General features: G+C 36.8%; 2 protein-coding genes across 2 annotated transcripts in view; one reads left to right on the top strand and one right to left on the bottom strand.

Moving 5' to 3' along the window:
- Nucleotides 1-751: 751 nt before the first annotated feature.
- On the bottom strand, nt 752-1982 carry CAPZA3 (capping actin protein of muscle Z-line subunit alpha 3). The gene is given in 4 exon segments (XM_074572536.1): nt 752-928; nt 930-1474; nt 1477-1672; nt 1974-1982. Coding segments are annotated over 4 exon segments (885 nt in total). The 3' UTR covers nt 752-793.
- A 38-nt stretch (nt 1983-2020) lies between these two features.
- PLCZ1 (phospholipase C zeta 1) overlaps nt 2021-24592 on the top strand; it is a 50057-nt gene continuing 27485 nt past the window's right edge. Inside the window, exons 1-7 of the mRNA XM_074572749.1 lie at nt 2021-2034; nt 2652-2775; nt 6256-6490; nt 11218-11419; nt 13031-13175; nt 14942-15094; nt 23057-23284. Of these exons, the coding sequence (XP_074428850.1) occupies nt 2021-2034; nt 2652-2775; nt 6256-6490; nt 11218-11419; nt 13031-13175; nt 14942-15094; nt 23057-23284 (1101 nt within the window). The remainder of the gene's footprint in view (nt 2035-2651; nt 2776-6255; nt 6491-11217; nt 11420-13030; nt 13176-14941; nt 15095-23056; nt 23285-24592) is intronic.

The following is a 24592-nucleotide window of genomic DNA, read 5'->3' as shown; positions in this document are numbered from 1 at the left end:
ATTACTGCTTGAAATTAAACTTTGTGTCTAATAAAACTCTAATTAAAAGTTATGTTTACAGAAAACAGCGAGTGTGGTAGTCATTTCATTTATTGTAATAAACATGTTACCAAAGCATCACTGTCATAGTTTGAAAGTAAAAAAAAATCACATACGTTCCTTTGGCATTTGTTATAAACACTGGGAGAAGGGAAGTGGCATTGCTTTATTCTGTAATGCTGCAACAGCCAGCATACATCTCTGGTCAGTCCTGAAATATCTTCTCCATTAGCTATAAGAAATTTATTCCTCCTGTGTAATGATCTCCCTTTGTTCATGTGACTCGGTTAGGGATGTCTCTTGTGCATACAGAGAAGTATGCACAAGCAAAGCCTGAAGGCTGAGTTTCCTGGGTTTCAGTAACAATGAAAAAATCTAGAAACAATGCCTAAATATTTTTGCCAATGTACCTTACTGATTTCCTTATAATCAATGCTACATATAATATGAAGTCACGTAAGTAAATATAATAATGGGTAAAATTACAAAGGAAAGTTTGCTTGCTGGCTCACCTGTAGCACTGTACTGCCTTTGACAGTGACCATTACTAGTACCTCCAGAAGCAGTTGAAAAGTACATGAAGAAAATAAAAACAGCCTGCAAATTGTTTTCAGTCACTAAAGACCTGAATTATTTCCAAAGTGGTGATTGACTGATGACGGATTCCGCACTGTCCTGAGTAATCCAGAAATAAATCAATCAAACACCCCCATTTTGTCTTTTTTTATTTTTATTTTTTATTTAGGCCACAATATCAAATAGTGTGTTTCAGTAAGCATGGAGGCATTTCTGCATTGGAGACACTGGTGTTCAGATGCTGATCATTCAATAGTTTATTCCAGCTCATAGAAGTGTGAGTAACAGGGAGTTTCCTCTGCAGATTTTTTTCCCCATATATCCTCTGACAAAGCCTGAATGTTTTCCAGGATGGCAACATGAAACTTGGTGTCCTCAGCTTTCATGAGTTTCACAAAATCTGTAGCACGTTGACTTTGGTCTATCACATTTAGAGTCTCACACACAGACTTGCTGACAGTTACATGGAGGTTGGCATCTTTGAAGTAGTGTACCTGGAGGGGACAGATCCCTGTAACTTGAGTGGTAACAGGAGTCAGGGCAAAAGTCCAGCCTGACTTCCACAGGCTGTTCCAGTGATTTGAAGGCTGGTACTGATGAGCCTCAATGCAGGCCACAAACATCTGCCTCTTCCCCAGGCCTTTTTTGAACACACCGCAGGTCCCCACAGGAAAGTGGCAGCTCACGTAGGCCATGAAGCCCTTGTGGAGGGCCTCTTGCCACAGCTCCCCCTCACCTAGCATCACACCCTGCCTTTGGGTTTTGCTGGTTACCCCACACAGGTGGTCAAACACAAAAGACAATTTGTCCTGAGGATCAAAGAAGCGGTTTCCCTCTAAGTTGTTGTAATGGGTCAGGAGTGCCCATTTATTTGGATGGGGGTGAAGTTGCTCTTGTTGTGACAGGCCCCCAGGCGGGCAGCCTCCTGTGTCACCAGCTTCTCATCTTGGACAAGGGCAGAGAGATCTCGGACAATCTGGCCAGACTCCCCATGAAGGGACTGGCGCAGCAGGCTGCAAATGAGAGACACCTTCTTCAGCTTGCGGAGCTCCTTCCTCTACCACATGCTGGGAGCGAGGGCTATCCAAAGGGCAGGAGACCGCAGGGTGCTGGAGGGAAAAGGCACAAGATGGCGGCAGAGGTGGAGGGGGAGCAGCGGTGGGAAGGGGCCTGCGCTGGGGGCCCACAGTTTGTGACCTCACAGCGGCAGCCGGGGCAGCACTGGTGGGGGCCCGAGGGTGGGGGCTGTGCTGAGACGGGGCTGAGCATCCCGGCAGGGGTGCAGGGGCTGCGAGGGAAGGGAAAAGGGCCCCACTGGGAACTGGAGCAAGCCGAGGTGATGTCCTGCCAAACACTACCAACGCCATCGCAGTGAAGAGACCAGAGCAGGCGATGCGGAGCCGCCATGGAGGAGAACAGATATCCTCCTCCCGCTCTACCTCCTCATCCTCCTCCTCCTCTCCTCTCCCTGCCCTGCAACAACTGCCATTCTGTGGCCTCCCCCTGCGTGCCTCTTTCCCCCCAGGCCTGGGCCCGGCCTGTGCACGCTGGGCAGCAGGGAGGGCCTGGGGCAGCCAGTCCAGTCTGGCCTGGCCCGCTCCAGCCAGGGCTGGTTGAGGCTGGTCGGGTGGGCACAGGGCTGGGCACCCTCACCTCGTTGCTGCTTTTTGTTGGCACCCATCTTACCACCATTCCCCACAGCTTCCGAGTCCCCGCGGCCTACCCACACTTCTCTTCACTGCGCCCCGTTCCTGACCCTCACCAACATTTGTTTTCCTCCACACCTTCCCCTTCTCTTTCTCTGGCCCCTTTTGTCAACTCTGACCCTCAGAGTCTCTGGGCACGGAGCAAAAACTCCTTCCTGCATGCCTTGTAGCCTGCTGCGCTATCATAAATCAGAAAACAAAGATGTTCTAGAGTATGAAAAAAGCAAAGTGCAAGCCTTTTGGGTTTAAGAAAATTAAACTACTCCCCCTCCTCACCTACTAAAAGGCAATGACATGGGCCAGAAGCCTCCTTAACCTGATTTCTTATACGTGGTTTTTGTCCATCATTCAGAATGAGTTCAGGACTGGGAAGATTGATTTAGACAGCACAATGAAGCTGCTTGAAACACTGCAAATACCTTTTGATTTCGCACATGTAAAACATGTTTTCAAGGTGAGGAATTTGTAGATTAAGCAATTAAATGCATTTAGAAGTCCGGTTACACATGTGCCTTATATTTGCTGACTTTTAAAAATTAATGTTTCAAGAAGTCAATTTCATGCTAATAGGGTGTCCTAAATCAGCAAATAATTTGCCTGGTTCAGGTCTTTTGTTTCTGTGTAAAATAGATAACTGAGTGACTGCAACCATCATCTCTTCACCAAACCAGAATAGTGTAGCGTAATAGAAAATATGTAGGTCATGATTTCCAACTTTTTTCCAGCAAGGCCTCAGTTGAGAAAAAATAAATATTCTGGTTTCATCCCATCCAGCTGCTTTTGTGATCAAGAGAATGAGCCCAGACATGCCCATCTGATGCTGGGCAGAGCCGCTAGAGCGACTTCCTAAAAATCCTTTTGCCAGTAGGACAATATGGACTTGTCTGATCTGCTCGGGCTTCAGGTTAACAGATCCAGCACACTTGTTCACTCAATTTTCCACTATACCTCTCCTTTGAAGTATTTAAGTGGTGTGCCTGAATGGATAGGAATTGCACTCTAACCCCCAGGGAAGGATGTGACCTTGAAATAAGGCAACATTTAAGAGATTTCTATGAAGGTTACATGATGCAGCTAGAAATAGGACTTAACTAATAAGCTAATTTAATGTAGATAAGCAAACTACCATCAAGTGGATGCAGTCCCAGTGAGCAAATACTGCAAAACAGAGTGCCTTCGGATGTATTAGGATTTCATGTTTTTCAGGTCCCCTCAAGTAATTACTCAAAGATGTATGAATTTTCCTTTCAGCTCTTTTTTTTTTTTTTTTTACCAAAAATAGCTGTCTGATAAAGCTGTTTTCCTAAGGGAATGAAGGCAAGTGGCTAGATATATATGTGACTTCTTTGAGAATTTTGTAACCAGCTGGCTGATTCTGTCCAGATTTGACAGAGGAGAAATAACTATGGCAAGTCAGAAACTTGTAGGGCACGTCACGCTGGCAGGCTGGCAGGCAGAGGGAAGGCATTAGGATTTCCTCACTCTGTTTTGTTCCTCTCTCTTTGTTTTCTGCCTTGTCGAGCCAAGGTAAAACTCGCAGCATTAACTCAACCCTTGCTAAAGAAGGTGCCTGTGGTTTTTGAACTTGCACTGCATTGAGAGAATTACCAACCTTCTCATGAGAACTTGAAACTATTTCTCATTGTTTCCTGTATTTTCTACCTACTTTGCTTTCTGACAGAAATTTTAGAGAGATAATGAATTGTGGGTAGAGAGTAATTATTGGAGGAAGTGACCTGCATAGAACAAGTCTGATCGAGTTCTATTTAGCAGTATAATATACTTGACGGCCTGATATAGTTATTTGTAGCAGGACCGTCAGGTATCCTTTTGTATTTAAGAAAGATTTGAGTATTTTCAACAGTTTTGGGGCTCAAATTTTTCATCAGTGTAATAGAACATAAAAATGCAAGGCAGTCTGGAAGGAACTCTTACTGGCATCATTGTAAGTATGCATCAACAGTTAATCGAATGGTTATACATGACAAAATCAATTTAACAGAAAACATAATTTTTAAAGAATAATCTCTTTTTTCTTGTCTAATCTCTTCAAATTTATTTTGCTGTAATGCTCCTTTGAGCAATATCAGCATTATGAACATTATGATTTTTAAGGAATAATGCATTTTCATAGAATTCATCTCAACACTAAGTCTTTGTCAAGATATCCTTTTTTTATATCAACATGATTTTCATAACTTTAATTTGAAAAGCTCTCCTGTGTAGTATTATTCCCCGTATTTCATCAAGAGGAGACTGAGAAAGAAAATTTAACTTTTTTGACAAGCTTCACTTTGTGCCGATACGTAAGTGAACGTTTCCCAAGTCCTGATAGGCTGTTTAATGCCAAAATAAGTTGGTATTTTCTTTTTCTATTTAACAGTTATGAGTAAATTTGCAGTTTTCTTAAAGATGTTAAAAATTAGATTGAGGATATTAACCTTAGATGCAGGATTTCTCAAGCAGTAATGAAATGCGTATTATTTGCATCTGTTTTGAATTGTTTTCTTGCTGTTGATTTTTCTTAAAAAAGATCATTAAAATTCTCTTTCACAAAATCAAAGAAAATACTTACATACTGATTTGTAAAATTTTTGGCTAGAACTCAGGAAATTTATTTTTGTACTTATTTTGGTTATCTTACTTATTTTTACTTTTATTGTACTTATTCAGACATCTCTTAGTAGGAACTGTACCGCATAGGAAGAAGCTGGTAATGTGTCATTAGCATTAGTTTTTATGGTGTCTCTTCAAAACTAACCTAATTTAGTAATAACGAAAAGTATCAAAGAACAGCCAAAGCTTAAGTAAGACACTTTATGGATCATTTTGGGGAAGCTCTAATAACCATAGCAGGTGCCATGTTATTAGATGATGAACAGCATCTTTATATTTAAATTTATATTTTTTTATATATATATATAAATAATATATAAAATAAGTTGGTAGTCTCAGTTTAAGGAATGAACAATTATGAATTTCGATCAGCTTAAAGTGGTAATAAATGAGGCAATGAATTACCATTTATTTATTATTTTTATGAGTAATTTTGTCAGTAAATTTCTGAAGTTTCTCTTAATTTGGCAACTTTTAAGAACAATGCAAGCTAAACTGTTAGAAACATCTATTTTTCATATGCACAATTATGTATTTCTTGTAGAAACTTTTAAAGGAGAAATAAAATTGTTAAGCCTGAGATAAAAGTAAATGTCAGAAAGGGTAAAAAAGTATTATTCTACTCAAATTCTTCTGTGCTTTTGGTTTTTCTCATGGCTTTTTTATTGAAACACTGAAATTAATTAATGTGCGAACATTTTGTAAGCTCTATGAAAACATGCTTACTGAGTTAAACATTTTGGCTTGTTAAGTCATAGGTTATTATAAAGTATCTTGTCTCCAAACTTTAATAGTGTTTCTTATTTGATGTATTGAAAGACTCGGATCTCATCATAATTTGGTCATCCTTATTTCATTTTTTAGATTACTGTTTTCTGTATGTTGTATGTAAATTTAACTGAAAGTATTTACAAAATGGTTTAAATTGCTGTTGAACAGTTATTAGATTAAATATATTTTCCACTCGATAATTTTTATGCTGCAGATTTATTTTACTGCATAGCATTTTGGAGGTTTTATACAATGTGTTTTAATATTACATATGCTTTATATAAAAATTTATTGTAATTACTTAAATGCTAATTACGACATATGGTAGATTTTGATTTGCATAAAATATTTTCAACACACAAAGTCAAATATAAAAGTTGCATATAGAAGTAGAAGTATATCATTTGATAATGCATTGCAGTCACTGTTGCCTGAGGTTTTCACTATTGTTCTCACTCTTATGATTAGCTATAATGGAGTGTTTTGTGTGTATTTTTGTATCATTGCATATCTTCATATTGACTGTTTTGATTACTTTTTTTTCCAGAAAACAGTTGACAAACGGAAGACAAACATAATTAACATAGAAGACTTCAGGGCAATTTATCGAGCTATTGTACATAGAGTTGAATTTCAGGAACTTTTCCGTGCATACTCTCCAAACAACAAAATTCTAGCTGACACCGAGCTCGTTGAATTTCTCAGAAAAGAACAATATGAAACTGAAGGCTGTGAAACAATGGCTTTAGAAATTATTTTGAAGCACGAACCAATTGAAGAAGGTATGCATAGTTTAGGCTGAAAAACCTTTGATTCCTTATGTCATTATTTTCCGAGTTTGCCTTTTAAATTAAAAGGTTCTTTTTACTTTGAGTTATCTATTTTGATGGGAAAGTTAGTATCTATAAATGGGTAAAACAATGAAGAATCTTTAGTCAGTTAGAAAACATTTGTAAATATCAACAGAAGTTTCTACAGTTTTAATTTAATGTCTGGTTTAAACTTCAGGTGCTGAGCCAAATTCTTTTTTGTTTCTTCATCTGTGATAAAATTGTTTGTCTTGTAATTGGAAATGATCTTCATGAATGAAATAATAGCTGTATGGTTCATGCTCCTTTGAGTGAACTAATACTCCCACTCACACCCATTTATTGGAAAGTTCCAGATATGATTGACTTGATAGTTGATTCATATGGTGTTGTATTGTGTAACTGTCATTCTGAATTTGGTACAGAATATTCTTCATCAGGATGATCTGTTGGACTCATCTGCTGTCCTTGTCCTGTATATTGCAGAAAGGGAAAAGGGCAGGTTTTGACACTTGATTGACTGGTTTGCTAACAGTAACAACCATTATCTGATAAACTTGATAGCATTGTTATGTCAAGATTAAGATGAAAACACTGAATAGATTTTATATACAACATTGATAAGTCCATCTATAACATTTAGTGCATCCCTAACATTTGTGTGCAGAGAGAGACTTTTCAATGCTATTGAGCCAGATAACTCTGAATTAACTCCCAGAGGGTGATGTAGTTCGTTCAGGAACAGTACGGAATATGTTACTCTTCCATTTTTATTGTACAGTTTAATTTTCTAATGCCAAAATGCTGCATTAACAGATTTTGTGTTTGTATGTGTGTGCTAAAACTTGTATTTTTGGCTGAAGCAACTATTTTATGGAATTGATCATAAAAGTAATGAATATGTGAATTCACACCTGACAGTTTTGTCTTACTAACATCCAAATGTCAATTTTGTTCTACACAAACATTCGATTAACTCTCCCTTTTATTATTAATTTTGAATAGAAGTTGTGAGTTATTAAATGAGATTAAAGAAAATACTAGGGAAAATGTGGTCACTCTCCAGAAGGAAATGGGAGACCTGGTCACCTGGGACATGGACAAGGCTGAGGTGCTCAATGACTTTTTTGTCTCAGTCTTCACCAGCAAGTGCTCTAGCCACATCACCCAAATCAGAGAAGGCACAGGCAGGAACTGGGAGAATGAGGAACTACCCACTGTAGGAGAAGATGAGGTTCGAGACCAGCTGGGGAGCCTGAAGGTGCACAAGTCTATGGGACCTGATGAGATAAGTCCATGGGACCTGATGAAATTCACCCATGGGTCCTGAGGGAACTGATGGATGAAGCTGCTAAGCCACTATCCATCATACTTGAGATGTCGTGGCAGTCCGGTGAAGCTCATGCTGACTTGAAAACGGGAAACTTAATGCCCATTTTTAAAAAGGGAAAAAAGGAAGACCCGGGGAACTAGAGGCCAGTTAGTCTCACCTCTGTGCCCTGCAAGATCATGAAGCAGATCCTCCTGGAAACTGTGGTAAGGCAGATGGAAAATAAGGAGGGGATTGGTGACAACCAACATGGCTTCACTAAAGGCAAACTGTGCCTGAAATTTGGTGGCCTTCTACAATGGGGTTACAGCGTTGGTGGATAAGGGAAGAGTAACAGATGTCATCTTTTCTGGACTTGTGCAAAGCATTTGACACTGTTGCGCACGACATCCTTGTATCTAAATTGGAGAGACATGGATTTGGCGGATAGACCACTTGATGTATAAGGAATTGGCTGGATGGCCACACTCAAAGACTTCGTCCAACGGCTCCATGTCCAAGTGGAGACCAGTGACAAGTGGCGTTCCTCAGGGGTTGGTATTTGCACTGGTGCTGTTTAACATCTTTGTTGGCAACATGGACAATGGCATTGAGTGCACCCTCAGCAAGTTTACTGATGACACCAAGCTGCTTGGTGCAGCCTACATGCTGGAGGGAAAGGATGCCATCCAGAGGGATATGGACAAGCTTGAAAGATGGGCCCGTGTGAACCTCATGAAGTTCAACCAGGACAAGTGCAAGGTCCTGCACGTGGGTCAGGTCAATCCGAAGCACAATACAGGCTGGGCAGAGAATGGATTGAGAGCAGCCCAGAAGAGAAGGACTTGGGGGTATTGGTGGATGAGAAGCTCAACATGAGCCAGCAATGTGTACTCATAGCCCAGAAAGCCAACTGCATCATGGGCTGCATCAAAAGAAGTATGGCCAGCAGGTCAAGGGAGGTGACTCTACCCCTCTACTCTGCTCTGGTGAGACCCTACCTGGAGTACTGCGTGCAGCTCTGGAGTCCTCAGCACAAGAAGGATATGGACCTGTTGGAATGGGTCCAGCAGAGGGCCACGAAGATGATCAGAGGGATGGAGCACCTCTCCTATGAGGACAGGCTGAGAGAGTCGAAGTTGTTCAGTCTGGAGAAGGGAAGGCTCTGAGGAGACCTTCTAGCAGCCTTCCAGTACCTGAAGGGGGCCTACAGGAAAGATGGGGAGGGACTTTTTACAAAGGCATGTAGTAATAGGATGAGGGGTAACGGTTTTAAGCTGAAAGAGGGTAGATTTAGATTAGATATTAGGAAGACATTCTTTCCTGTGAGGGTGGTGAGACACTGGAACGGGTTGCCCAGAGAAGTTGTGAATGCCCCATTTCTGGAAGGTCAAGGTTGTATGGGGCTTTGAGCAACCTGGTCTAGTGGGAGGTGTCCCTGCCTGTGGCAGGGGACTTGGAACTAGATGAACTTTAAGTTCCTTTCCAACTCTAACCATCCTATGATTCTATGATTTTATGCCAACCAAATGCACTTTATTTTTCTACGCTTTGTATAAATATATTTTTTTAAAAAATATTGCTAATTTTTCAATCTTTGCATGGGTAGGATTAGAGGCACAAGGAGGATAAGAAGATACCTCCCATTATTATTTACAGTGTAGTGCTGTATACTTGAAGTATTATAGGGAACACGATTAGAAGTCAAAATGATCTTGGCAAATTGATGATATAGAAAAGAAGGATGGAGTTCAATAAGAAGAAACCCTGCACTCCATTTAGGGTGTCATGTATCAAGAAGGAAGTTCACTAGATGCAAAGAGTTGTAGAAAAACAATGCAAATTTTCAAATTTTCAGAAGTCTAAGAAAACCTAACCTAAGCAGAAAGATATAGTGAATTGAACTACTTTCTTCTGGAAAGCGTGGACTGAGGGGAAGTGTAATAGCAGTCTTCATATGTGTATGAAACTGTGGAAAAAAAGGAGAGGAATAGTACAAAACAAATATTTTGAACATTATGGAAAAATTTCTAATGATAAGGTTACTTAGTGCCGAAATGGGATTACTAGGATCTCTGTGGATTCTTCATGAATGGAAGTCTTTAAGAATAGCTTCAATGGACTTCCGGTAGGAGTAATATTTTTATGGTTAAGGACAACAGTGTATGAATGTATGTATGATCTCTGGAGGGCTTTAATCTTTATTTTCTATTTGTGTTTAGCATTTTAAAACATTGCAATGTTTTCTAGTTAAAAAACCTGTACAACTTAGAAATAATTATTTTCTTTGTGTTACCATCATCAGAATGATTTTAAGAAATCCTCATTTAGAGATAAAAGAGGTAAACATACCGAAGACGGATGATTGCAGCTCTAGCCTGTAAATCATGATTCTTATAGCTGTATTGAGAATTAACAGGTCGGATAAGTGTTTCGGGGTTAGATTTTCATTTGTTTGGGTTTTTTTTCCAAAAGTTTATACACATCGACTTCTGTAAATTATTCTTAACAGAACGTAATCTTGGATTACTTACTGCTTAATTATCAGTAGCCTACTATGATGACAAAGATAAGGTTATTTTGCAGCCAGAACTGGGCAAAATCCCTCACTAACTCAAACTAGGTTATGTTTTGAAGCAAAGGTGACTTCTGAGATTATATAATTTGCAAAATTATTACATTTGAAGCACGATATTGGAGCAGCAGTTGACAGTATAATGTATCTGTTTGTCATTAAATCAGTTAAAACCGAAACAAACAGGATGGCTATCACTGGAATGGAAGCAATTAGCACATTTTGTTATAGATGAAGTAATATCATAAACTTGATTTGAAATTCATCTTTGTGGGTGGTCATTTATTTTGCTAAAATTCTATTTTTATTTCAAATACTTCTAATTTAAACATTATTTTTCATCACTATTTATTTGGAATTTTCCACCACTGAGGAAGATATTTAGCTACAAATTGTAGTTTCTGCAAGATTATTTTGACAGTCTACAATTGACATTTTGGAGAACAATTCCTGTTCTTTCTACAGAGAAAAGAAGATTCTCTTTGTGCATTGACTGGCATACCCCTTTCCAAAACTAAACAACAACAAATATTTTCCTTTGTATTTAATTAAGACTACTGCAAACTCTTCTTACTGGTGTCCAGAGAAGAATAAAAATGTCTTATAATTTTGAACTACAGCAATTCATCTCCAGAATTGCACACATCTGATGTTTGTGTTTATATGATTTGCTATGAATTTTAAAATTGCAGGAAAGTGTTATGCTGAATAACCTTTAGCAATGTTCAGAATTGGCTATTAAAATTATGGAAATACACAGATATAACCATCAATTTATCTTCACACCAGAAATTTTTTGCTTTCTTTTTTGCTCAGTGAAGAAAAGAAGGCAGATGTCATTTGAAGGATTTATAAGGTACATGAACTCAGAAGACTGTTTGATATTTAAAAGCGATCACAGGACCGTCTACCAAGATATGAACCACCCATTATGTGACTATTTTATTTCATCTTCTCACAACACCTACTTGGTATCTGACCAACTAATAGGGCCCAGCGATTTATGGGGATATACCAGGTATTTAGATACTGGTTTTTAGTATTTTAGACATTCTTTGGCTTTTTTAAAAATTAATACTAAGTCACATATAATCCTGCTTGACAATAAGGAACGAAACCACCACAGATACAAGTAGAAAATGTGAGAGTGGTACCTTATTTTGTGTATACATTTTTCAAGATATTTGCCAAACCATCTGTTCATAGTCTGGAAATAATCTATTTTTTCACTTACATCTCAAAAAATCTACCTTGCAGCAAATGAAATCTATAGTGTGCTGCACAATATATGATTAAATTAGTTTTTAATCTCAACATGCCATGCCAAAATAAATAACTCCCTGAAATAAATGTAAAATTCCTGGGCAAACTTTAATCTGATCAATATACAGGACATAAGGGCACAGTATGGTGGATTATGTCAAGGATATCTGTGATCAGTGTATGTTGCTGTATGGTCAATTTAGAAAAAAAAAACAAAAAACCACCACAAAAAAAAGTGGTCATTATAGTAACCAGGAGGGAGAAGAAGCTTTGTCTTTGAATGTGCAGCATCTGACTCCAAGAGAAGGAAACCAGGATGCCTTATGGCCAAGAAGCATTTAGGAGAAAGGATCAGGGAGGGAGAAAATGGGTTATGTAATAAAGGTATTACAGAGGGGGACAGAAAGTATGAAGAGTTTGGAAGCCTTTACTTTGTACTAATTTAGTGAAGTGAAAGCAGCTGGAACCATCATCTCTCTCAACTTTTTTTGGTTTGGTTGTTCTCTGGATATTCTCTAATAGGTTGCAATGATCAGAAACACGAGTGAATTTATTTCTAACAGTATTTAAAATGATATGACATTAATACTGCATTGCTTAAAATAATTGCAAATTGGAATTTCTCTTTACTATTTGTGTAAGGAGAATATAAAAGCTAAAATAAGATAGAAGCATCTTTGAGACATCGTTAGCATGTAAAGGGCAGCATGTAAAAGACAGATTGGTAATTAGGTAAAACAGTCTACAAGAAATGTTTAAATTAGTAACAAGCCAAATATGAGAAACCTAAGACCTTTAAGGGATGCCATTAACATATTAAAAATTAAAACAGTAAATTTAAGGCATATGAGAAATTTTAGCACTCCCTCTTAGAAATAAGGTGGGAGGAGAACAATCGAATTATGTAAAGACCAAGCACAACCTGATTCTGTAAGTGGGATGCTATTATTTTTAAGTATAATGATTCCCAAAGTTGCAGACAAATCCTGGAATAGTAATAAAGAAGGCCCTTTCAAACTTTTATTCTTCTACGTTAAGGAACAATTTCCAGCATTCTGAAATTCTTTTATTTAAATCTTTGACTCTCATTTTTAGTCTGTTAATGAAGGTTATTCAGATAATCCATATTACTCCTTAATGCTCTAATAAAGTTTATTACCTAACATGCCTAAGATAAACAACAGAAAACATAGCTCTGTCTCACATCTGTATAATTCCATAGGATTTCTTTACTTCTGTGATGAAAAACCAGGGGCTTTTTTTTGTAATTATTCAATGTGCTTGTAATCAGAAATACAGCAGCTTGTATAAGAAAGTGTGGTATCTTTCTTTTGACTGTAAAATTGTTTCTCTTGTTCTTTTGAAGTGCTCTCTTAAAAGGATGTCGTTGCCTGGAAATTGACTGCTGGGATGGCTCAAACAATGAACCTGTTGTGTATCATGGTCACACTTTAACTAGCAAAATTCTGTTTCATTCTGTAATTCAAGTGATAGACAAGTATGCATTTGTGGTATGTATATCTATCTATATATATGGTGGTTAAAATGCGATGGTGGTTTTAACAAAGCCCATGGACATGGTTATTGTCAGTGATTCTCCAGGGTAAAAAAAAATGAAACAGAGACAATGCTTGTGGCAGTGGGCATTGTTGAAATAAATTACGGGAAAATTGTGCTATCTGTTCTTAATATCTTTTTAAAATTTTATTTAAGGAACAGTAAATGTATTTTTCTTATAATGAACATAAGCCAAACTTGGTGCAAGAAATTCAGAAGGTCTTACTCAGGTTGTTAGGTCATTTATTGAGGTCATTTAAGCAAGGACTGAATATAAAGTGAAAAACTACTTCAGAATCAGTCTGATGTTTTACTCCTTTATATCTTTTCATTTTTTTTACTTCAGTTATTCCTCTGTTGCTATCAGTCTGTCTTATATCCTACGCTTCAGTTTATGAAATGGAGAAAAATGTTAGATTGTAGCTGAGTGTGAGATTTACTCAGTTTTCCATTCCCTCCCTTTTCATTTTGAATTCAATGCTTGATAAAGGTTACTACCTACTGCTCTCTTTTTGTCAGACGACTCATTAGGGCAATGTCGTTTCTGCCTATCTCTGGCAAAGCAGCGAAAGCTGGAGAGCTTTTGGCACTGTCTCAGTCTTTTGTATAGGTTTCTGGCAAAACTCCTGCTCAAATCAAGTCCTGAACAACTATTAAAATAACCCTTGTATTCAGGCCAGCATTATGTGTGTGACTGTATACACGTTGTTCATATACCCAATGTGATAATTCCCTGCTGGGATGACTTAGTCAACAGAATTTCGGTTGTGTGACATAGTTGTGATATAACCTTTAGGTTCAAAAGAAAGAGCTTCTTGGGAATAGCGGATATTAGGTTTTAAGAGATGAAGATTTCTTTAATTTTGAAAAACACCGAAATTGTCAACATTGATGTTTTTAGAATTCGGAATGTTTTAAGTTTCCTTTGAAATTATCCTAAACTATTTTTTATGCTTTGGTGTGTCTGGGAGGTTTTAGCCCATCCTCCTTTTTTTGGTAGATGACATTATAATTCCTCTTTTTACTTTGTAAGTTCATTTGTTGAGAAACACCATTTCAGACACACAGTAGCCAATGCATCATTCTTTAAAAGCTCTGTGTATCAGCTGAGCCATTAACTCTGTAAGAAATTCTGCTTTTTGCTTCCAGGTTGTACTCTGCCCTGTGCAATTGAATCCGCCTGATTTTTGTCTAATTTAACACTTATTTTCTCTCTACTTTCTTTATATCAAACATTAATCAGTACGTTAAATGCCTCTGATAAATTATCTTCTATGGATTATTGGACAAATACACTTCAGTATGCACTTTTCAAAGATCAGCACAAATGCTACCTGGTTTCTCCAATGAAGTATTGTGTCCTTCTTAACTGATCTTCATTTGATTTCCCTAGTGGTTTGTTTTGGGTGGGGTTTTTTTGTTTGTTTTTGCTTGTTTTGTTTTTTTAATCTCTATGTATGTCTAGCCCTGTTTTAACCGCCCCCTTAACTTCCTGAGGATGCATTTTTTTCAATTTTTCAATTATACTTTCTCTTTAACAAAAATATTGTGAGCTTTTTTATTGTGTTATTAACCTGAAACAACTGACCTATATTCTGAAAGTTTTGAAAATAAAGCAAAACACAGATTACCAAGGGGACTTTTGTAAGATATTTTGGGAAATCAAGTAATCCTTTTTTTTTATTTATTAGTAATTAAAACCTTTAAAATATATTTCCAGGCATCTGACTATCCAGTTGTACTGTCTTTGGAGAACCACTGCAGCCCTAAGCAACAGGAAGTAATGGCAGAATATTTAGAAGATATTCTAGGTGACAAACTTCTTACTTCAACAATTGGTGATACAGATGTGACTCAACTGCCTTCTCCTGAGGTAGTAACATTGCATTTTTCTCTGTGAAAGATGGGGGGGGGGGAATGGTTGGTTGTTGGTTGTTTTTTTTTTTTTTGCTCTTCTGAAATGAAATTTATGAAACTGCTCATTGGGTGTCTGAAATAGACTTCAGGTGGTAACAAAAAATAATTAACCAACACAATAAAAACCACATGAAAAGATAAAGAAATCAGAAAAAGCAAAACTTAATCATGTGGATTGATACAGAAAAATTTTATTTAAAGGAAAACTTTTTAGTACAATGCTGAAGCATGTATTTGTTAAAAGCTAACATACTAACACTTTTGCAAAGCTTTACATCTTGCAGTTCACATTGATCCAGCATCTGGTGCTTTGGATACATTAAAAGTTTTATTTTATCTTATATACAAATACAGTTAAGTGAAGTTTGTGTTTTTTTTTTTTTATTTTATATGGAAACTTGGCAGCTGTAGTAATGTGTCTTGTTATTTTGAACCATATTTACTTACACTGAATAAACCTGAGTATCAAAAGCTGTGTAGCAAAACTGAAATTGCTCTGGTTTTTTTTAAGTGCTTAACATGAATTCACTCACCACTAACACGTGGTTCACTCACAGTAGTCCTCTGGTGGAGACATGGTAGTCTAAACACAGAAAGAGCACCTACCTTTCAAGAGGGCAGATTATACACAGGGAATGACTTGCCAAAGATTGTAGAACTAAGTACTACTGAATCTCAACTCTGAATGTGAGAGCTATGCAAACACCTGATTAATTTAATTTTGGAAAATTCAAGTTATTAGAACATTGTGTTTTAATGAACAGCTTCAAAGTTTCTGTTGACCTGTAAAGTCAACATTTTGATGTTAAACTGAACGATTCTCCTCTCCTCTCTTCCTTCTCTCTGAAATAAGGCTTCCAGTGTTTTAGTTTTAAAAGAGGAAATGAAGTATAAATTTTTAAACAACATTATGCTTTGAACCAAGATTAAAAAATCTTCACTTTAAACATGTTAGTATATCTGTTTTCTGCTAATTTATTTACTGTTCCTTAGATTGAATTAATTTCCTGCAATTTAAACACGTTACTGAAATGGAAAACTGAATCTACATTTTTTGTCAGTAACAATGATGATGGAACTATTTCATCAAGTTCTGTTACTGCAAAAACATTCTCTCTTTCTCAGTGTTTTTTTCCCTAAGGCAGTGTTTCTCAGCTGGTGGCTTGAGACCCCTGGGATATGAAGTCAGAAAAGGCAATTAGATGGGTGTTGAAAATTTTATTGCAAACTAAAACAAATAAATTCCCATTGTTCCAGTCTTTGCACATAATTTTCTTTCAAGGACAAAAGACTTTTTTTAATCTCTTGTAACACAAATACACGCATGCATACAAAATAGTTATTTAGCCTTGTCACTGTTATCAGTGATATCTAAGATAGATGTTATACCTCTTTTTTTTTTTACAATAACTGAAAAAGTAACAATGCAAATGAAAATGTGGGGAGGAAACACTGTAATAAGGAAAGACAACACACACAGAGATGTAATTTTGTAAAAGACTTGTCATGGAAAGAAAAGGTTTTGAAGTGTGTCCAAAAGACTTGCTAAAGTATTACTATACTGTTATATTTTCATAGCAATGTTGCCATTAATATATTTAATATAGCTTAATAAATTTATCAGTAAGGCAACATATTTTTTTAGATTGTAGCATTATATTTTTATATCGCACTGTCCAATATCACTTGGCAACCTTGAAAACTGTTCTACAAATTAAAAAAATATAAACTGTATTAAACATGAGGGTTTGTTTTAAAGCTTTTCAAAGTATAGCTGCAGTCAGTCTAATAGATCTCCAAGGATCATATGTTTCCTATAGCAAACACAAAATCAAAGTACTGCATCTGAATCATGGAGTCACTGAATCACATACTTAAAAATATTACTTTATATAAAATGTGTCCCTTACCATACATTTACTGTGATATAGGGAATTCATACTCCATATTACCATAGCTTAGACTTTTCATAAGTCAGCTCTGTAGAATTTTTGCCTGAAAATGCATTGCTGGGTTCCATACTTATTCCTCACTTAAACGTAGACTTTCAAAAAACGTTTCATTCTTTCACAAGCCCCTTATCCACTGAGATAAACTGAGGCCACTCTTGAGCTTCACCAGTCTGTTCTACAGTATCTCTACAGTATCTCCTTCCCATGCAGATATTTTGCCACCCAAAGCAGTAGACCCACCACAAAATCTTCTCCTTGCGGTCTTGGCCACTATGGTGCTTCAAAAAAGACTTCATGGACTTCATTTAATATTCTCTGGAATATCAGGTCCTTTGAGTCAGTTCCCACATCAAACTATATTTGTCATCACTGGCTGGTGCCAGAGACCTCTGCCGATTGCACCAGCATAAGCACCAGCACTCCTGGATTATGCTGGTATAGCGACAGAATCTGGTGTTTGGTGCAGCAATTTGTAGATGAACTTAGAAAATATTAGAATCCTAGAAGTGAGATCAATTTTTTCTTACCCTGCTGAATCTTTCCTCTTTAATGGGTTTGACAGCTACTGAAAGAAACAAGTAAGCCTCAAATGTAACACACAAAAAAGAATGTAAATGCATTGATGCTTTTGATGAAGGTTTGTTCCTCAATTATTTTGCATTGTAGTACATCAATCTACCTTACAGTGCTGGTATAATATATACATGAACTTTTTAGGAATTTCTCATTATTTGCAGGTTTCCTATCACAAAATTGGAAAGAGATATTGACGCATTGTTAACTGAAACTGAAGTGGCAACTACTGTTATTTTATGAGTCATCTCCAATGTTTACCACACAGGTGCAAGATCAATTACTATGATGTGGTGGTTCAGAAGCACTTCTGGCCACAATCTGCAAAGTTTCCCCATAGTTATTAAAGCCATGCTATCTACATAAAAAGACCTATTTAATAACCTCCTTGAGAAAGATTCATAGAAGGTCTCCAGTACAACGCCATGCTCTCTGGGCATTTAAAATCCTACTATTAGGGGGAAAACGAACTAACCCCATAGCCAGGACTACTTGTTCACCTTTTTCTTCACCCATATCTACTCAATATACAAGGAGCTTCTCATACGCAGTTACTATTTTCCCAGGATAGTTACTGTTTTCACAGATTGGACCAGTCTGGGTGAACCAAGTACCACAGTCTTTGACATCTAGATATAACGTTTGAGTATATGTCTAAGAGATTCATATTGCTACTGCACTTTCTTCTTTTCTCTGTAAAGACCTGTCTCACTGAGAAACTTTAAAAACTTGGTTATACCTGGCCGTCTGTAATCTCTGACAAATAGCTTCTTACTGATTCTAACATCTGACAAAAGGTTAGTGGTCTGATTAACCTGTGGCTATAAGATTCAATTTTCAGTCTAACCATCTCCAAATTTTCCTCTCTCATATCTCTATAGAGTTATAGTCTTATTTTTTTGTTATTGAAAAAGTAGGACATGAAGATTTTCACTCAGAAATTCAAGATCAAGACTGCTTTAGCATATCTAATTCTGTTGCTTCAGTGATGAGATTCATTCCTATTTTTTTGACCTACGAGTCGTGTATGCAAATGTCTTGACCAAGTCTTTGCATCAGAAATACCTTTGCTTCTTAGCAAGTCAAAAACATTTCCAGTCCACTGTTTTGCCTTTCAATCTGTCTATAGCACCTATAAAAATTAGAAGAAAGATGTTGAAAATGTAGCATGCCTTGGGGACGACCTCAAAAATAAGAAAATCAATATTGTTTGTCATAAAATTTCTGTATTCTTTAGGTTGGGCTCAGACTTTTCTCAGTGGTGCACAGTGAAATGGCTATAGGCAGTGGGAACAAAGTGAAATTCAAGAAATTCCGTTTAAACATGAGAAAAAGAATTTTTTACTGTGAAGGTAGTCAGGCACTGGAGCAGGTTGCCCAGAGAGATTATGGAGTCTCCATCTTGGAGATACTCAAAACTTGACTGGACACAGCCCTAACTCTTATTGACCTGGCTTTGAACAAGGGGGTTGGACTAGGTGGTGTCCAGGGGTCCCTTCCAAACTCAGCCATTCTGTATGCATATGATATGGCTTCCTGGTTTGACTTTGGACCTGCCTCGTGACTTGTCTGGCAGTCGCTGGACTGCTTCCTGAACTTGCCTACCACTGCCAGACCTGCTCTACTTGTCTTACTGTTGCCCTAGTTGGTGCGATCATTGCCCCATGCCTGCCCTGCTGTCATCCTCAGCTCCTCGATCACCTTGTTCACCTGCTGGCCCTTGCTACTCTGGGGCTCTGAGTTCCTACATTCTTGAACCATGAGCAGCAGGTTGGTTAACAGTTATTTGCAACGTATTTGCAGATCAGTTACACCCCATTTTTTAGCCTTAAAAGTCTCTAAGAAATGCAAAATCATCTGCACTAGAACTTTTCTCCAAGACTACTGTCAGATGTCTTTTTGATTGCATGGTTGGGAAAGTCAACCATATGTGTTTTCATATTTCTCTTACATCCCATGGAGTCCTCAGGTAAAACAGGACGAGGCATTGCCAGCTAAGGGTCCTGTTTTCAACGGGATCTAACCTTACTGCCAACAGTTATAATAAGTCAAGCCTCTGAGCCATTAGCAAATTGATCCTATCTTTAAAGTTTGGTTCCTGAGTGGGACTCTTTCTGTTAGATGAGTGAGAAATAACACCTTGCAAAATTGTTTTTAAGGAGTGTTTCTTAGAACACATACGTTTCACCCAGGATTGTGTCAGGTTTTCACTTCATCCAGAAAATTAGTCTGCCGATGCCACCCCTCCCAGTTTCCTTCTTTAGGCATGTTTTGCTTTTTTGTATTTTTAATAAAAGGGCATTTAGACAGATTTTGTGTCTATTTTGTGTCTACTACAGAGCACAACACAGAACTGGAATTTTCAATGTAGGGGACTTCTCACTGGATAACTGTATCATATGAAAGCTTGTTATGGGATAGCTAAAAGGGTGCTCCTGATACAATTAATATCTATTTAACTAGAGCTCAGACATTACTGGTAGTATTGATTTGAAGTATCTCAATAGCTCTGGTTTATAAGGCTGCCACAAAGACATCCATTCACACTTTCACTAAGCGTGATTCTCTTGAATCATTGAAGAATGCTGGTGGTAGGGTTTTTTTTACCAGTTGTACTTAACAATAGTGCCCTGTTATTGTCATTCAAGATAAATTCTGTCAATGCCTCCAAATCTTCCCCTATGTTAGACTTCATGGAAGGTGTCACATCTTTACCCTGTATCAGTATTTAAGACGGTAATATAATTCTTGAAATAGAAAATGGTGTAAAACTTTAAACTGATTTTAATCTTGTTCCTTAGCGATGTTTTTAGGATTTGATATTCCTCTTACTAAGCACCTACAGTTGGTCAGGAGAGAAGCAGAGAGAAGAACATGTTCAATTTAAACAGGCGAAGCTCTTCTCTTTTTAATACTCATGACCCAAATCCAGGGTTTGTTCTCTACATTTCTGAGGACTGAATTTTGTCCTTTTTTGCTTTAATTGGTCAGTAAGTGGGCTTGCATGATCCATTCCAAAGTGCTCATGATTTTGTCTTGGAGTCTTGTATTACTTCATCTGTTCTGATTTGTGTCGTACATCACATTAACCAGAATGCCTATTTAGTACGATAATTAAATTTTGTTCATTTAATTATTTGAATATTTGTTCCAACTGATTGTACTTGGAAGCTCTTGCTTGTGCCAGCCTTGAAGTCCTACTATGCTCTAGGGAAGATCTACTGTGTTTTACACATTTAAATTTTTTAGTATGCTTACAGTTTATGTATAAATACATAGTAACCAAGTATTTTTAAAAATATTCTGTATTTTATATTTAAACTAGAAAAGAGAAGTTATAGTGAATGTTCAGACTTCCAGCTCATTATCTGCTTAAAAGAATCAGGCATTTGTACCAAAATATGCCTCGTGTTTAGCGCTGCTGATTACCAATTAAAGAACTCAAATTTCACGTAGTCAGTGATTGTGTAACAATACATTTGTCATACTTTTTTTTGAAGATCTGTTTGAAGCACAGACTTAATATCTGTAGTATGTCTTTTTCAGTTCATGGTTATCTCTCAGTGATTTGGGTGAACTATTATTGTAATTTGCTTCTGGCCAAAAAATAGCAAAATTTCTTCTTGCTAGAGTATTTTCTGTAATTGTTTTTGAAAAGACAGCTGTGATTTTAGAATGTTATCTTTATAGAAAAAAAAAAGAAAAAAGAAATGTTTGAAATGTTTATCCTACCTCAGGGTATTTACATCTTGCCAACCGTTCATAAACAGAAATTTAGAAACTATCTGACTTAAAACTTCATGGCCCATTTTTATGTGATGCCACAGACTATAGTTTTTTTTACTTAAACGAAGTTTACAGGTAGGAGGCAGTAATATATCCATAGAAAGGTTTTCCTTCCCTTGTAGGTCTTTTTTTTTTTAATTTATAGAATTAAATCTTACCTACGAATAGCAAAATACAAGACCAAAAGCAGATATAATTGCTTTTAAATATTGGGAACTGTGAATACGCAAAGGAAAATTCAGAACTCTTTAAAATATGAGTAGCATTACTCATATTGAAACTCTTCTAAAAATATCACAGAAAAAAAATTTAGTGCATCAATAAGAAATGAAGGAAATGTTAAAAGGCTTCCTTATTCTGAGTCACCAGTGCAGAGAGACTAATCAAATCTTACAGTAGAATGGCATTGATAGATATTAAGCACAGGATATCTCATTCTACTTCCACACTGACAAAATACTAATACAAGATCTGAAGTGATAAAAGGGACTATCAGCAATGGAAGCTACAATGTAAATAAATGGAATGTCTATTTCTTTGTCCACAGCTCTAGTTTCTATTATAAAGCTTTGGTTTTATATATATGGTTCTATTATCCATGCTTTTCATATTTACTTGACAGATACTTTAAAATACAGTATTTCAGTTATCGTTTATTTAATGTGTAAGTATTTGTTCCTTGTTTCTGTAACCTTCCCAGCAGTATGGTCTTCCTTTTCACAAATGCATATGAAACTTAAGGACTATTTTTGTGGATTGCTTTAACCAGGAACCTAAGTAAGTCCTGTTACTCACTCGTAGTTCCTGTGTAGAGAGGTAGAGATGAATGTCTGCTATGTAATAGCTGTTTTACTGTGAGTATTATTTCATAAATCTAAGGGAAATTTATACTCATAGGATTCAGATGCATAGATGAAAGCCATCTTACTAGAAATTGCAAACTTTAATGAATTTCTTTCCTACATTTTTTATTACGGAAGTTGAAACATACCCATTTAAAAATAGAGAAAAGGCTTAGGCAACAGATTACCAAACTGTTAATTTCTCTGACCAGGTAAAACCAGTAGGATCCACTGTATAATGACATAACAAAACTTTTAATTTGGTACATACCCTAGACAGTTGAGCACAAATGCACTAATCAAATAGGGCAACAAATTTCTAGCAGCTGCAATGATAGCTAAAGAAAATTTCAAATTAATATCAGATATATGTCTGTAAATCTATATATAAAAATGAATTAATGCAGAGTAAAAAAATATATCTCCTATGATTTACCTGGCCATCACCTCTGACACTTACTTAGCTTTCTATCTTAATCTTGCTCACAGTTTCATCATCTGTGTATCTGTGTGGTGGAGATAATTTTTTCTTGTCATGGGGTTAGATATTCACATTCTATCGTGTGCTTTGATCATCAGATTCTGTTTCTTTTTCTTGCTTTTGACTTCTGTCTCACCAATATCTATCTTCACTCCATTGTGTTACCTTACTTCATTATACTTAATAAACAGCTTTGAATGTGGGTTAAACAATATCTAGATATGAAAACCTACAATTACGCCATAAATAATTCCAGTTACTACTGTTTAACTTCTTTTTTACAGGCATTAAAATTCAAAATTCTTGTAAAAAATAAAAAAGTTGGAACAATTGAGGAAGGTATGCTCAGAAGAAATCTTGACAGTCATGGTGAGACAGGGGAAATTTCTGACCTTGAAAATATGTCTGATGAAGATGAGAGTGATGAAAGAGCCCCTCTTTTCCCAAGAAATGATTCCTCAAAAAGAAAAAGTGAACAAAAACCTCCAGCTCCGCCTCGAAAAAAGGCAAAGGTAACTTTTGTCTCAATTGAATTTAAAAAACATAGATGTATGCCAGCTTTTTTTTTTTAAAAAGAAGGAATATGTTATCTTAAAATAGAGACTAAATTTAAAAGGTAGGCTTTAAAATTACTTAGAGCAATATATTTTGAAATAATATTTTTTAGTTCAAGGTTTTGGAGTTTTCCTGATTCTTACAAGACACTCCAATCTGGAGCACACTTTAGTATCCAACTAAAATCAACCCTTCCCTGTGCTCCCATCCTAAACTCCACCTGCATTTTTCACATTCAATTCTTGTGCTCAATACCACAATAGATTTAAGATAAACTTGCACAACTGCTTTGTTGGTCTCAAGGCGGTCCTGGAGATATGCAAGGAGATCACTGACAGCAGTTCCTGATGATGAAGGACAGTTAGATATTTCTTTCCACAATCCACCAGTCTATCAGGGAAATTTTGAAGAGTTGCCATTCCCCTATTTTCTTTTCTTCTGGATTTATTAATGAAATTAGGTGTAAAGTTCTGTCCACACTAAAACATTTTTAAGCACTTATAATAGAAAAGGTATTTTTACATTTATCATGTAGAGACTTAAAATTAAATACTACTTCTGAAAGAGAGTGTAAAAATTGGATGTATTTTTCTTCTTAATAGTCAAATTAAACTTACCTATTTTTTTAACTAATTAGTGATTATCTGCCATGGAAATCTGCTGCTCCATCAGGGTTCAAACTGCTTTGTTCAAAATTTTTCAGCAGGCAGGAAGCACCCAGTATCCAGTCACATTCGCACATCATGCCCTGATTATCTGAATGCAGATAGACTGGCAGTGCTCCTCAGGGCTCAGTGTTTTTCCTGATAGGCAGTGTCTCTTCCTCTGTGTTTCTTTTCTTTAAGTGATTTGAAGGCCAAAAATCTTTGCTTCTTTTTCTTTCCATCTGATATGGAGAGATAGTAAGGAAAAATTCTGGGAAAGAATGGAGTCCTCTTTGAACAGGGAAGGCCAAACTTCCAGATAATAGGGTCACATATATTCGTAACATCATGTTATAGACCAGAACATATACCACATTCATCTTGATCAACAGCAGCAACAACAGGTATCTGGTCATGTTTCACAGGCATGGTTTTTGTGGTCCCACTCTATTGAAGTGGGAGTATTTATTCTGAGGTCCCGCTCTGTTGCTCTGTTGGAGGGTGGGAGAGCATTTGAACCCATACCCAAGATACCTAATGGTGCTGTTGGCTTTGGCTGTGTCACTGCCTTTCACATCCAGAGAGCTGTATTATTCAGGAGTTCTGTGCCAGTAGACTCCT

This window comes from Larus michahellis, chromosome 1 (assembly GCF_964199755.1).
Source record: "Larus michahellis chromosome 1, bLarMic1.1, whole genome shotgun sequence".
NCBI classification, from domain to species: domain Eukaryota; kingdom Metazoa; phylum Chordata; class Aves; order Charadriiformes; family Laridae; genus Larus; species Larus michahellis.
Note: the sequence above shows the minus strand (reverse complement) of the source record. Positions and strands in the feature narration are given on the sequence as shown.